A 10678-nucleotide genomic window follows, 5' to 3' on the forward strand; every position below is an offset into this window, starting at 1 on the left:
GAACTGAGGGAGTAGTAGAAGATGGTTCAAGTGCTTAGAAAAGTCACCACCACCACTACTACTACTAGATTGGTTTCAGCAAGATTCCTCGGAATTAACCTTTTTCTTGGTTGCGTTTTGCATTAGTATCCATTGTAATTTTACACTAGCACGGACTGGAAACAAACTAACCAATATATACATATTTTCTGGAATCAACTACACTAAGAAAAACACTTAGAAAAACAGGAAGCAGTTATTTGACAAAATTTAGCCTAAGTTTTTTCTCAACAACAAAAATTAGTTGTCTTATTCAAGTAAACACTATACAAGATATTTCATTTTTGAACTGATGCTCCTGTATTTTTCGACAAAATGTATGACAGAATCTTACGTGTTATTTTTTTTAAGTATAAATAGTGATGTAAAACATCTTATAATAGTTTACAGAGGAGTCAATTGCAAAAAACCATCACATTTGTGGCTAGATTTGCGGAAAACCACCAACTCGTTAGTTCATTGCAAAAAACACTACAAAATCGCTTAAGTCGTTGCAAAAAGCACTGATCAGGTGATTTGGCCCGTTTAATCACTTTTTTACAAGTGGGCCCAGATTGTAAGGAATTGACTTAGCAAAAAAATTACACACACACCCCTAGATCTAAAAAAACAAAAGCAATCAGACCCCCCTCCCCCCGCGCGTGTATGAGTTCTGCGTCGCCGGCGGCGTGGTCACGGCTGACCTCTACCGCCTGCATGTCCAGCAGGTCGCCGACCATCTTCCTGCCGCCGCTCATCTCATCATGTTCGTCGAAGGAGGCGCGGTGCTCGTCGATGACTCGCCGCGTCGCCGCCCTTCTGGGAAGCCGCACTGGCCGCCGCTTGGCGCCGCCGATGTCCAGCACACCGAGCACTGGCGGTCGGAGGCGGACCTCGTCCACGCGGACGGCCGCGGAGCGGAGGAGGAGGCCCGTGGACATTCAATGGGGAGGTGGCGTGCGGAGGGGAGCTCGGGCCAGTTGGGGGAAACGATGTCGTCGGCCGTCAGGCACTCCTCGGCGGCGGCCGGATCGGCGATGTGGATCACCTGGCGAGAGACGAAGTAGAGGAGCAGCGCCGGCCCGTGCGCCGCCGCGCGGCGTCCGCCATGGAGGTCCACCGGCACGCTCTCGCCGGCGAGCACCAGAAAGAATGGCGACAGCGACCCCAGGCCGCGAGCGCCAAGGATATGTGCTGGAGGAGAAGAATCCCAGCGGACGGCGAGCAGAGCACTGTCGTGCCTACCAGATGGCATGGCCGGGGGCGCCGCGGCTGCGCTTTGAGGCAGGGAAGACCCGGTCAAAAATTGCTCTGGGCTGGCTGTTGCGTATATTAGGGAGTTGATTGCATTTATTTATTTATTTATTTTAGGGGTGTGTATGTCAACTTTTTGCCATCTAAGCTCCTTACGATCTGGGCCCACTTGTAAGAAAGATATTAAACGGCCCAGAACACTCAATCAGTGCTTTTTGCAACGACTTAAGTGATTTTACGATGTTTTTTGCAATGGATTAACGAGTTGGTGGTTTTCTGTAAACCTAGCCGCAAATATGGTAGTTTTGTGCAATTGACTCGTTTACATAAAGAGTGGGAGATATAACGAACAGACATCAAAGCAATTATTTAGTGTAGTGCCCACGCGCGAATGCCCTAGCTGACAACGTATTTGAAGCACAAAGCAGATCCACTAGAAACTTAAAAATTTCATAAACATGCAACAAAGGAGATGGATCATTGAATGGCCAGTCTCTCGAAGAAGGGCAAGTTGATGATGACATTTAGAAGATGAACACCCAAGCATCATGTGTGGCACTGATAGTATTTTTTCCCGTTTTCATTTACTTTGCACATTAGCTCTGTCATAAGTCAAAATGTATGAAGCTTGGCCAAGTTTATAGAAAGCAATACAAACGTTTACATAAACAAGCATATATATAATGTGAAATGATATTTCAATGATGAATTTAACGTACTGGTTTAGTATTGCGGGTACAGTATTGCGTATGTTAATAAGTTTTTCTATAAATTTGATCAAATGTTTACATAGCTTGACTGCCAATATGCAAAGTAGATAAGAAAGGGGGTACAAACTTTGGAGTAGAAACAACTCAGTGGGGATACATAGTGTAGGCACGCAAATCGCACAATCCCGGCACTGGAACTGGGCACGATCGATCGATCTAACGCCGGAAATGGCGGTCGATCAGTTCTTGGACTTGGGCTGCTTGACTATCATCACAGAGCAGTGCGCATGGTGGGCACAGTAGTCGCTCACGCTTCCAAGCAATGCCCTGCAAGAAAGAGGAGTTCAGACAAAAAGCCCGTCACCATTCTCGCGGCGAAAGCGTACACTGCAGGAGAAAATGCGAACCTCTTGATGGCGCCGTAGCCATGGCTGCCGACGACGAGCAGATCGGCGTGGTGCTTCTCGACGGCGTTGCACAGGACGTGCCTCGGCTCCCCGTCGACCACCTCCACCACGCCCTGCACCTGCGGTTTCGGACAAGCAGCAACAGGTTACAGACATGCAATGTGTGATCGTCTCCCTTACTGATATCTTTTCCATGGAGCAATGCGACGAGCCGTGAGCGGAGTTGGTAGCGGATGTTACCGAGTTGGCGACGCAGAGGCGGCGCGCCCTGTCGACGACGCCCTCGGCCTTCTTGCGCAGGTCCGCCTCCACTAACCTCACCACGTCGCCGGACACGCCTGAAACGGATCCACAGAGAATTCAGTCAGAGCTCGCTCCGACTCCGGACGACAAAACGATGAAGTATTAAAGAAGAGGAGGTTAACTAACAACGCACCGGGGCCGCCCATGGTGACCACGGGGGAAGGGGACGGCTTGGCGTGGACGACGACGAGCTCCACCGCCCGGGCGCCGGGCACGCCGGCCGTCGCCGCCACGTGGCGCACGGCCCACTCGAGAGCGCGGTAGCTGTGGTCGCTGTCGTCCACGGCGACCAGCACCACCGTCTTGCTCCCTCCCTCCTCCGCCGGACCCGCCGCAGACGCCACCGCCTTGGTCTCCGCCATCATGTAACAATCGAAGGACGCGAGGATTGAAACTGAGTAGAGAAGTTTTCTTGGTTGAAGTGGTTATAGCTCAAGGCCGCGGGCTAGGCCTATATATAGCTAGCTTGCTCGTCTGTCAGTCGGCATTGGGGGTGTGAAAGACTGAGAGTGGTGGGCACGTACGGTGGCGAAACCGGAGGCGCGGTTGCGTGTGGCCGGTTACCGGCGGGAGGTGATGACGGCAGGGCTCCCACGGTTTCAGTTCAGTTCTGTTGCTTTTCACTTCGCATGCATCATCTGCCCGCTTGGATGGGGACGGCGACGGCAGCGACGGTTCGGGGGCATGGCATGGGTGCGGTCGTTTATTTTTCCGTCGATGCGTGCTGATTTCAGATGCACTCGAGATGCGTGTTGCGATTTGGGATAGAAGAGAATTTGAGAGCGGCACCTTCGTCTTGTGAGAAGAAGAGGAGTATTTTGTTTTGGCGGGTTGAGAAGATATTTGGTTTTGTTAAATCCCAAGTAATCCAAGAATTGTTTTATGTCTAAGTTTCCCGCTGAAAAGTGTAATTTTAGTGTACTCTTATTTTGCAGGGAATTTATTAGTGTACTCTTTTACAATCGTAGAAAATAACAACTTCATCGAAAATGCAATTGTAATTTTCTAAATTGCGTAGATATAAGCTTCATCAAGAGAAATCAATCTTCCAGGGAATGAGCCCGTCTGGTTTGTCCTTCGTAATTCTCCTTCATAGACGGAGCTCCGTTGTCTGGTTGCAAATGACTGAGTTCTGGTGCGCATCTTCATACCACTTCAGATGGCCTCTACAGTGCGGGTTGAGTTGACTATCGCCTATGGCGAAGATGGAGTCGTTTGCTCAGGATTTAAGGATGCCGATGATGCTTTATAAGGGAGGAGTGATGACGATGATGCCTGCATGCTGTCGCAATGACGCCTAGTGTGCGTGGGGTATCTTGTGTGTGTTGCTTAGCGGTTGTGATGGTTTAGCCTGGTTTTTCATAATAAACTGGACATTTTGGTTTTCGCTCGGGTTTTCCTAATTAACCGAGCAACTCTTTTCTTCTTAATGAATGAAGGAATCTTGTCACTTCAGGAAAAATAATTGTTGGCGTTGACAATATTGAAAGCCAATTTCTCCCTGCTCTTCAACCCGGTAGTTAATGTTCGCTCTGAAATGGTTATTAAGGCTTCCAAACTATTGGTGCAATCAAGTGCTCCGAGAGTTTTGAAGACTGTTGGACGGAAACAGCGAGGGGATAATGTGTTTGTTAGTGCACACAACCAGTCCCTAGAGTTCAAAGGAGCTTTCTATAAACTTATAAGACTATTATCTATGAAGCAAATAAGAACGCTAAGGCAATCGAGGAGATTGCCATCGAAGTGATTGCGTGTCGGAGATGACTCCCAGAAAATGTTGCTGAATCGAAGCAATTGGTACGCGAGGCATCCGAGAGAAAATGACTACAACAAAGAAGAATGAAGACGAAGTGAAGATGTGCATTTTCTTCATAGTCTCATTTTCTTCCATTGAGTCATAGGACCACTGTACTTTTAAGAGGGGATCGATGTTTCAAGCCTTTGGTCTTTATTATGATGCTTAACCTAAAAATATCCAAGTGAGTTGAGAGAAATCTCTTCATGCGAAAAGTAATTACTTGCCAGCCAGAGATGATATTCTTCTCGGTTGCGAGAGAATTGCTCTAGTAGAGGAGTTAACTTTACTTGCTCCTCAAGTAAAGTTGAAAGGTGCGTTTGAAATCTGACCGTTGGAAACATGTCGGTTTGACCATTGACTGGCCTCGAGGCCCCAAATAGTCGTTTCACCCTCGGGACTGCTCTAGCTATAAATAGCCATCCCCCACCTACCGTTATAGTCCGCTAGTCGGTTTGATTTGTCAAGAAGATTATTTGGGCACCCCTATTAGAAACATTTGAGTAAATCCATCAAGAGAAAAGCCCAGAGCCCGAAACCTAGATAGTGGTTTAGCTCATGTGTTCACGTTGTGTTGGTTTCAGCAAGATTCCTCTGAAATAACATTTTTCTTGATTGCATTTTGCATTAATATCTATTGTATTTTTACACTAATGTTGATTTTAAAAAAACTACACCAATGTGTACAATTTTTCTGGAATCAACAACATTTTCATATGGGGTTTATGGTATTTTTGTCCGCTCTCTTGCATTGTTGGAATGTGTCTATTCCATTTTTGAACTGATACTATTGTATTTTCCCGACAAAGTGTAGTAGATTTTTAGGCTAAGTGAATACCATTTTTGTTAAGTCTACAACAATCATTTTTTAGTTGTCTTATGCAAGTAAACACTAATAAAAGCATGAAGCAGTTATTTAACAAGATTTTTAGCCTAAGTTTATTTTCAACATAAATATAGTTGTCTTATTATGCAAGTAAACACTAATATGAAATATTTCATTTTTGAACGGATAGTACTGTTTTTCAACAGAATGGGTGACGGAACTTTACGTGTTATTTATTTAAGTATAAATAGTAGGAGATATAACGAACAGACGTCGATGCAATTATTCAATGTAGTGCCGACGAGCGACTGCGCTAGCTGACAACACGTTAGACGCAAAAAGCAGATCCACTAGAAACTAAAAGATTGCATAAAATGGAACAAAGGAGAGGGATCATTGAATAGCAAGTCTCTGGAAGAAGGGCAAATTGATGATGATATCGGATCGGAGGATGAACACTGAAAGCATCATCTATGGCTTTCGGTTTTATTTACTTAGCATTTTTTGGCGAGTAATTTACTTTGCATATTATCTCTGTCGTAAGTCAAACAATATAAAGCGTGACTAAGTTTGTAGAAAGCAATACAGATGTTTACAAAAGCAAGTCTATTTAATGTGAAAATGTATTTCAATGAAGAATTTAATGTGCTGATTGGGTATTGTAGATGTTAATTTATTTAATATAAATTGAATTAAAGTTTACAAAGCTTGACTGCTAATATTATGCAGAGTGAATAAAAGAGAGTACAAACTCGTTGGAGCAGAAATAATTAAGCAGGGATACATTGTGTAGGCACGCAAATAGCACAATTCCCAACACTGGAACTGGGCAGGATCGATCCAACACCGGAAATGGCGGTCAGTTCTTGGACCCGGGCTGCTTGACAATCACCACAGAGCAGTCGGCGTGGTGTGCGCAGTAGTCGCTCACGCTCCCAAGCAATGCCCTGCAAGAAAAGAGGAGTTGAGACAAGAGACAGTCACCATTAGTTTCAGTCACGCGGTGAACGCGTACCTCCTGATGGCGCCGTAGCCCTGGCTGCCGACGACGAGCAGATCGGCGCGGTGCTTCTCGACGGCGTCGCACAGGACGTGCTTCGGCTCCCCGTCGACCACGTCCACCACAGCCTCCACCTGCGGTTTCGAATAAGCAAGCGGCACGAGTTACGTACAGCCATGCAATGTGTGATCGTCTCTGTTACTGACTCTTATATCTGTCCATGGAGCAATGTTATGTTACCGAGTTGGCGGCGCAGAGGCTGCGCGCCTTGCCGACGACGCCCTCGGCCTTCTTGCGCAGGTCCTCCTCCACTAACCCCACCACGTCGCCGGGCACGCCTGAAACGAATCCCCAGAATTCAGTCGACAGAGCTTTGCTCCAGTCCGGGTCCAGACCAGAGGACGAAACGATGAAGCATTAAAGAGGAGGCTAACGCACCGGGGCCGCCCATGTTGACGGCGAGGGAAGTGGGCGGCTTGGCGTGGAGGACAACGAGCTCCACCGCTCCGGCGCCGGCCATGCCGGCCGTCGCCGCCACGTGCCGCACGGCCCACTCGAGCGCGCGGTAGCTTGCGTCGCTGTCGTCCACGGCAACCAGCACCACCGTCTTGCTCCTCCCCTCCCCCACCTCCACCGCAGCGGCCACCGTCTTGCTCCTCCCCTCCACCGGACTCGTCTCGACCGCAGCAGCCACCGTATTGCCCCTCCCCACCTCCACCTCCACCGTGCTCGCCTCCACCGGCACCGCAGCAGCCACCGTCCTGCTCCTCCCCACCTCCACCGGACTCGCCTCCACCGGCACCGCAGCAGCCACCGCCTTGGTCTCCGCCATCATATGACAATCGAACGTTGCGAGGATTAAAACTGACTAGAGGAGGTTTCTTGGTTTGAAGTGGTTTGCAGATGTAGCTCAAGGCCGCGGGCAGGCCTATATATAGCTTACTCGTCAGTCGGCATTGTGGGTGTGCGAGTGGCACGTACGACGGTGAAGCCGGAGGCGCGGCTGCGTGTGGCCGGTTACCGGCGAGAGCTGCCAGGGCTGCCCGTTCAGCTTTGTTGCTTTTCAATTCTCATTATTGCCCGCTGGATGTCGACGGCGACCGCAGCGACGGATCGGGGCATGGTGGTCGTTTCTTTTCCGTTGGTGCGTGTTGATTTGTGATGCACTCGAGATGCATGTTGAGGTGGAAGATAATCTGAGAGCGGCGCTTTCGTCTTTTGAGAAGAAGATAATCTAGGACCGCAATATCTTTCCTGGGAACGTTTTCTCAGCAAACGCTCGAATCGTCATGGCAACTTTTATGAGATTTGCCACATGTAACGTAGAAAAATGCCAGTAACTTTTTTTAATGTCGTCCGCGTGATCCAGATCCAATGGTTATGGGGACGTTCCCTGGGACCTCAAGGTTCCCTGTTATCATTTTCTAAAAATTGTTTTATGTTTAAAGCATCTTCGATAGATGATGCAAATTTGAAGATGTAAAACAGCATATGTAAAATATAGCTCCAAAAATGCATTTTACTCTTTCTGTTCTTAAATATTTATCTTTCTAGAGATTTCAAATAGATTACCACATACGGATGTATATGGACATATTTTAGAGTGTAGATTCACTCATTTTATTCCATATGTAGTCACCTGTTGAAATCTCTAAAAAGACAAATATTTAGGAACGGAGAAAGTACATCTCAAAAAAAATGGCAACTCCAACTGATGATGTAAATTGGTGATGTAAAAGTGCAACTCTAATAGATGATGCAAATGGAGATGTAAAACGAGTCGGCATGAGCGCTGGCGGCCGAGCGCCGAGAGCCGGGAGCAGCGCAGGTGGAGCAAGCGGTGGCAACTGGTGTGTCGGCGGCCGAGCGCCGAGAGCCAGGAGCAGCGCAGGTGGAGCAAGCGGTGGCAACTGGTGTGTCGGCGGCCAAGCGCCGAGAGCCGGGAGCAGCGCACGTGGAGCAAGCGGTGGCAACTGGTGTGTCGGCGGCCGAGCGCCGAGAGCCGGGAGCAGCGCACGTGGAGCAAGCGGTGGCAACTGGTGTGTCGGCGGCTGAGCGCCGAGAGCCGGGAGCAGTGCAGGTGGAGCAAGCAGTGGCAACTGGTGTGCCGGCGGCCGAGCGCTGAGAGCCGGGAGGTCGAATGCGGCGACGGGAGCTCGAATGGTCGCTGGCGAATTAATCACGACGGGACGGCGTGGCGACGGCCGTGCGACGCGAGAAGGTCGAGTCTGGCGGCGGAAAAGCTGTAGCGGCGTTGCGGCGGGTGTGCGGCTCGAATCTGGTGACGGCGGGGCGGCGGGGGGAGCTCAAATCATACGGCAGCGCAGCGGCGATTCGGCAGTGGAGAAGCGACCAATTCAGACGATTTGGAGGCGGGCATCGGGGGAGCGGCGGCGGAACTGGAGGCGGAGGCGGTGGAGCGACCGAATCTGGCAGTGGGGCGGCAGCCGCGACGGCGACCAACCGGGACAGGGCAAAACCAGGGCGGCGGCATGGCAGAGGCGGTATGGTGGCGGAGGCGGGATTGGGGACAGTGGTCGCGCCGACGAAGGCCCGGGCGGGGTGGGCGGTTGCGACGGAGGAGGCGGCAGGGTCAGCCATAGCCACATTTCCTTGAGGTGGAGATGCAAATTTGTATCTTTGAGGTGTTGTATTTTACATCTTCATAACGCGGAGATGTTTTTTTTCTTTTTGCATTTGCATCATCAGTTGGAGAGGGAGTTTTGGGCATCGGAGATGTAAAAGTTGGTTATTTTTGCATCTATATCATCTACTGGAGATTCTCTTAAGTCTTTTGCACAAAAGTGTAATTTTATTGTACTCTTTAGCGTATTTTAAGGAAAAAAAACTACTTTGTTAGGTATCCCAAAGGACATGTATATTAGCAGACCAAATAGCCTCACCCGTTTCTCGAGCCATGTTTCACAAATTTGTTGACGCCGACGAGATTGAAAGCCAATTTCTCCCATGCTCTTCAACCTGGTGGTTGATGTTCTCTCTAAAATGGTTATTAACGCTTCCCAACATAATTTGTTTAGAGGGTTGTGCTCTAGTTTAATTTCTTGAGTTGTCTGCATTCTAAAATGGTCATTAACGCTTCCCAACATAATTTGTTTAGAGGGTTGTGCTCTAGTTTAATTTCTTGAGTTGTCATCTGCATTCAGTACGCAGAATTACTGTCCGTTTTTGTAGAAGATGATCTAGACACAGCCAAGAATATGAAGACTACCGGGGAAATGTCAGGTGCTCCATTCTTAGGGTACTTCCTATGCTCCAAATCTAAAACATCAATTTTATAGGTCTCAAAAATTCTGAAAAGAAAATTGTGAATGTTAGAAAGAAATGTGACTGCACCTCCTAAAAATTTCAGGTCCAAACTCGAAATGTACATTGAGAAACAAAAAAGACAAATTCAGATATAAATAGTGTCAAATGTTGCTTTTGTCTTTTTATGACACTATTCATGCTAGATTTCACTTTTTTGTTTCTCAAATGTGCATTTAGAGTTTGGACCTGAAATTTTTAGGAGTTATAGTCACATTCCTTGTAAACATGCATATTTTTCCAGAATTTATTGAAATATTTAAAATTTATTTATTTGAAGTTGGAGCATAGGGAGCACCCCAAGGATGGGAGTACTAGATATTTCCCCGAAGACTACCCTAGTTTGTTTTGAGAATGTTTCTGGTATGATGAGCTCATTACTCTGGGTACTAGTGAAGAGAGAATAGCTCTCCACACCAAGATTTTTGGGTGCTCTCTAAATGTGCTTCCCATTAAATATTTAGTAGGTCCCATACACTTTGATAAGCTTGGAAGGGAGGATATTCAACCCATTATATATAGATAAGATTCTTAAAGCATGGCTGGTTAAAGAGGGAAGCTCATGTCTTATTCAACTAGGCTTACCTTCACTAAATCTTGTCTTGTTAGTATACCTGTTTATCTTCTATCTTTCTTTAAGTTCCCTATAAATGGGCATTAGACATGATCTATACCCAACTAGCTCATTGTCTCTGGAGTGACCATGAGGGTAATAGAAAATTGTGTTTAGCACCCGGTCTGTATGGCTAAGAGAGACATGGTGGACTAGAGATTCCTAATCTCAGGGATGTCAATTTATGCTTGTTAGGCGACTGAGTCAAAAGATACATGCATTGCTGATGAGGGCTAGATTTGGAAGAGAATCGTAGATGAAAAATACCTTAAATCTATCCCAAATATCTTTGCCAGTAGATGCTCAAACCCGTCAAAATTCTGGCATGGTGTCTTATGGGTCGATAAAGCTCTCAAACTTGGGTATAGATGGGTAGTTGGTAATGGGAAAAAAGATAGATTTTTGGAGGATACCTGGCTTCGTACCTC

At 47.5% G+C, this 10678-nt stretch overlaps 2 protein-coding genes across 2 annotated transcripts; both read right to left on the reverse strand.

Moving 5' to 3' along the window:
* Positions 1-1949: 1949 nt before the first annotated feature.
* On the reverse strand, positions 1950-3169 carry LOC123184760 (universal stress protein YxiE). The gene is made up of 4 exons (XM_044596826.1): positions 2826-3169; positions 2630-2727; positions 2390-2508; positions 1950-2309 (listed from the first exon to the last, which is right to left on the reverse strand). Exons 1-4 carry the CDS (start codon positions 3055-3057, stop codon positions 2222-2224), a joined length of 537 nt encoding a protein of 178 aa, XP_044452761.1. The 5' UTR covers positions 3058-3169; the 3' UTR covers positions 1950-2221.
* Positions 3170-5965: 2796 nt separating this feature from the next.
* LOC123184761 (universal stress protein YxiE) lies at positions 5966-7361 on the reverse strand. The gene is made up of 4 exons (XM_044596827.1): positions 6752-7361; positions 6554-6651; positions 6329-6447; positions 5966-6260 (listed from the first exon to the last, which is right to left on the reverse strand). Exons 1-4 carry the CDS (start codon positions 7146-7148, stop codon positions 6173-6175), a joined length of 702 nt encoding a protein of 233 aa, XP_044452762.1. The 5' UTR covers positions 7149-7361; the 3' UTR covers positions 5966-6172.
* Positions 7362-10678: the final 3317 nt, after the last annotated feature.

This window comes from Triticum aestivum, chromosome 2A (assembly GCF_018294505.1).
Source record: "Triticum aestivum cultivar Chinese Spring chromosome 2A, IWGSC CS RefSeq v2.1, whole genome shotgun sequence".
Taxonomy (NCBI): domain Eukaryota; kingdom Viridiplantae; phylum Streptophyta; class Magnoliopsida; order Poales; family Poaceae; genus Triticum; species Triticum aestivum.

What these genes read in the sequence shown, in the direction of transcription:
- LOC123184760 (XM_044596826.1), bottom strand. Translation starts at nt 3,057, where the DNA reads ATGATGGCGGAGACCAAGGCGGTGGCGTCTGCGGCGGGTCCGGCGGAG. An exon ending in GGTCACCATGGGCGGCCCCG is followed by an intron (nt 2,728 to 2,825) that starts GTGCGTTGTTAG and finishes GATCCGTTTCAG; the next exon opens with GCGTGTCCGGCGACGTGGTG. An exon ending in GGCTACGGCGCCATCAAGAG is followed by an intron (nt 2,310 to 2,389) that starts GTTCGCATTTTC and finishes TCTTTCTTGCAG; the next exon opens with GGCATTGCTTGGAAGCGTGA.
- LOC123184761 (XM_044596827.1), bottom strand. Translation starts at nt 7,148, where the DNA reads ATGATGGCGGAGACCAAGGCGGTGGCTGCTGCGGTGCCGGTGGAGGCG. An exon ending in GCCTCTGCGCCGCCAACTCG is followed by an intron (nt 6,448 to 6,553) that starts GTAACATAACAT and finishes TCGAAACCGCAG; the next exon opens with GTGGAGGCTGTGGTGGACGT. An exon ending in GGCTACGGCGCCATCAGGAG is followed by an intron (nt 6,261 to 6,328) that starts GTACGCGTTCAC and finishes CTTTTCTTGCAG; the next exon opens with GGCATTGCTTGGGAGCGTGA.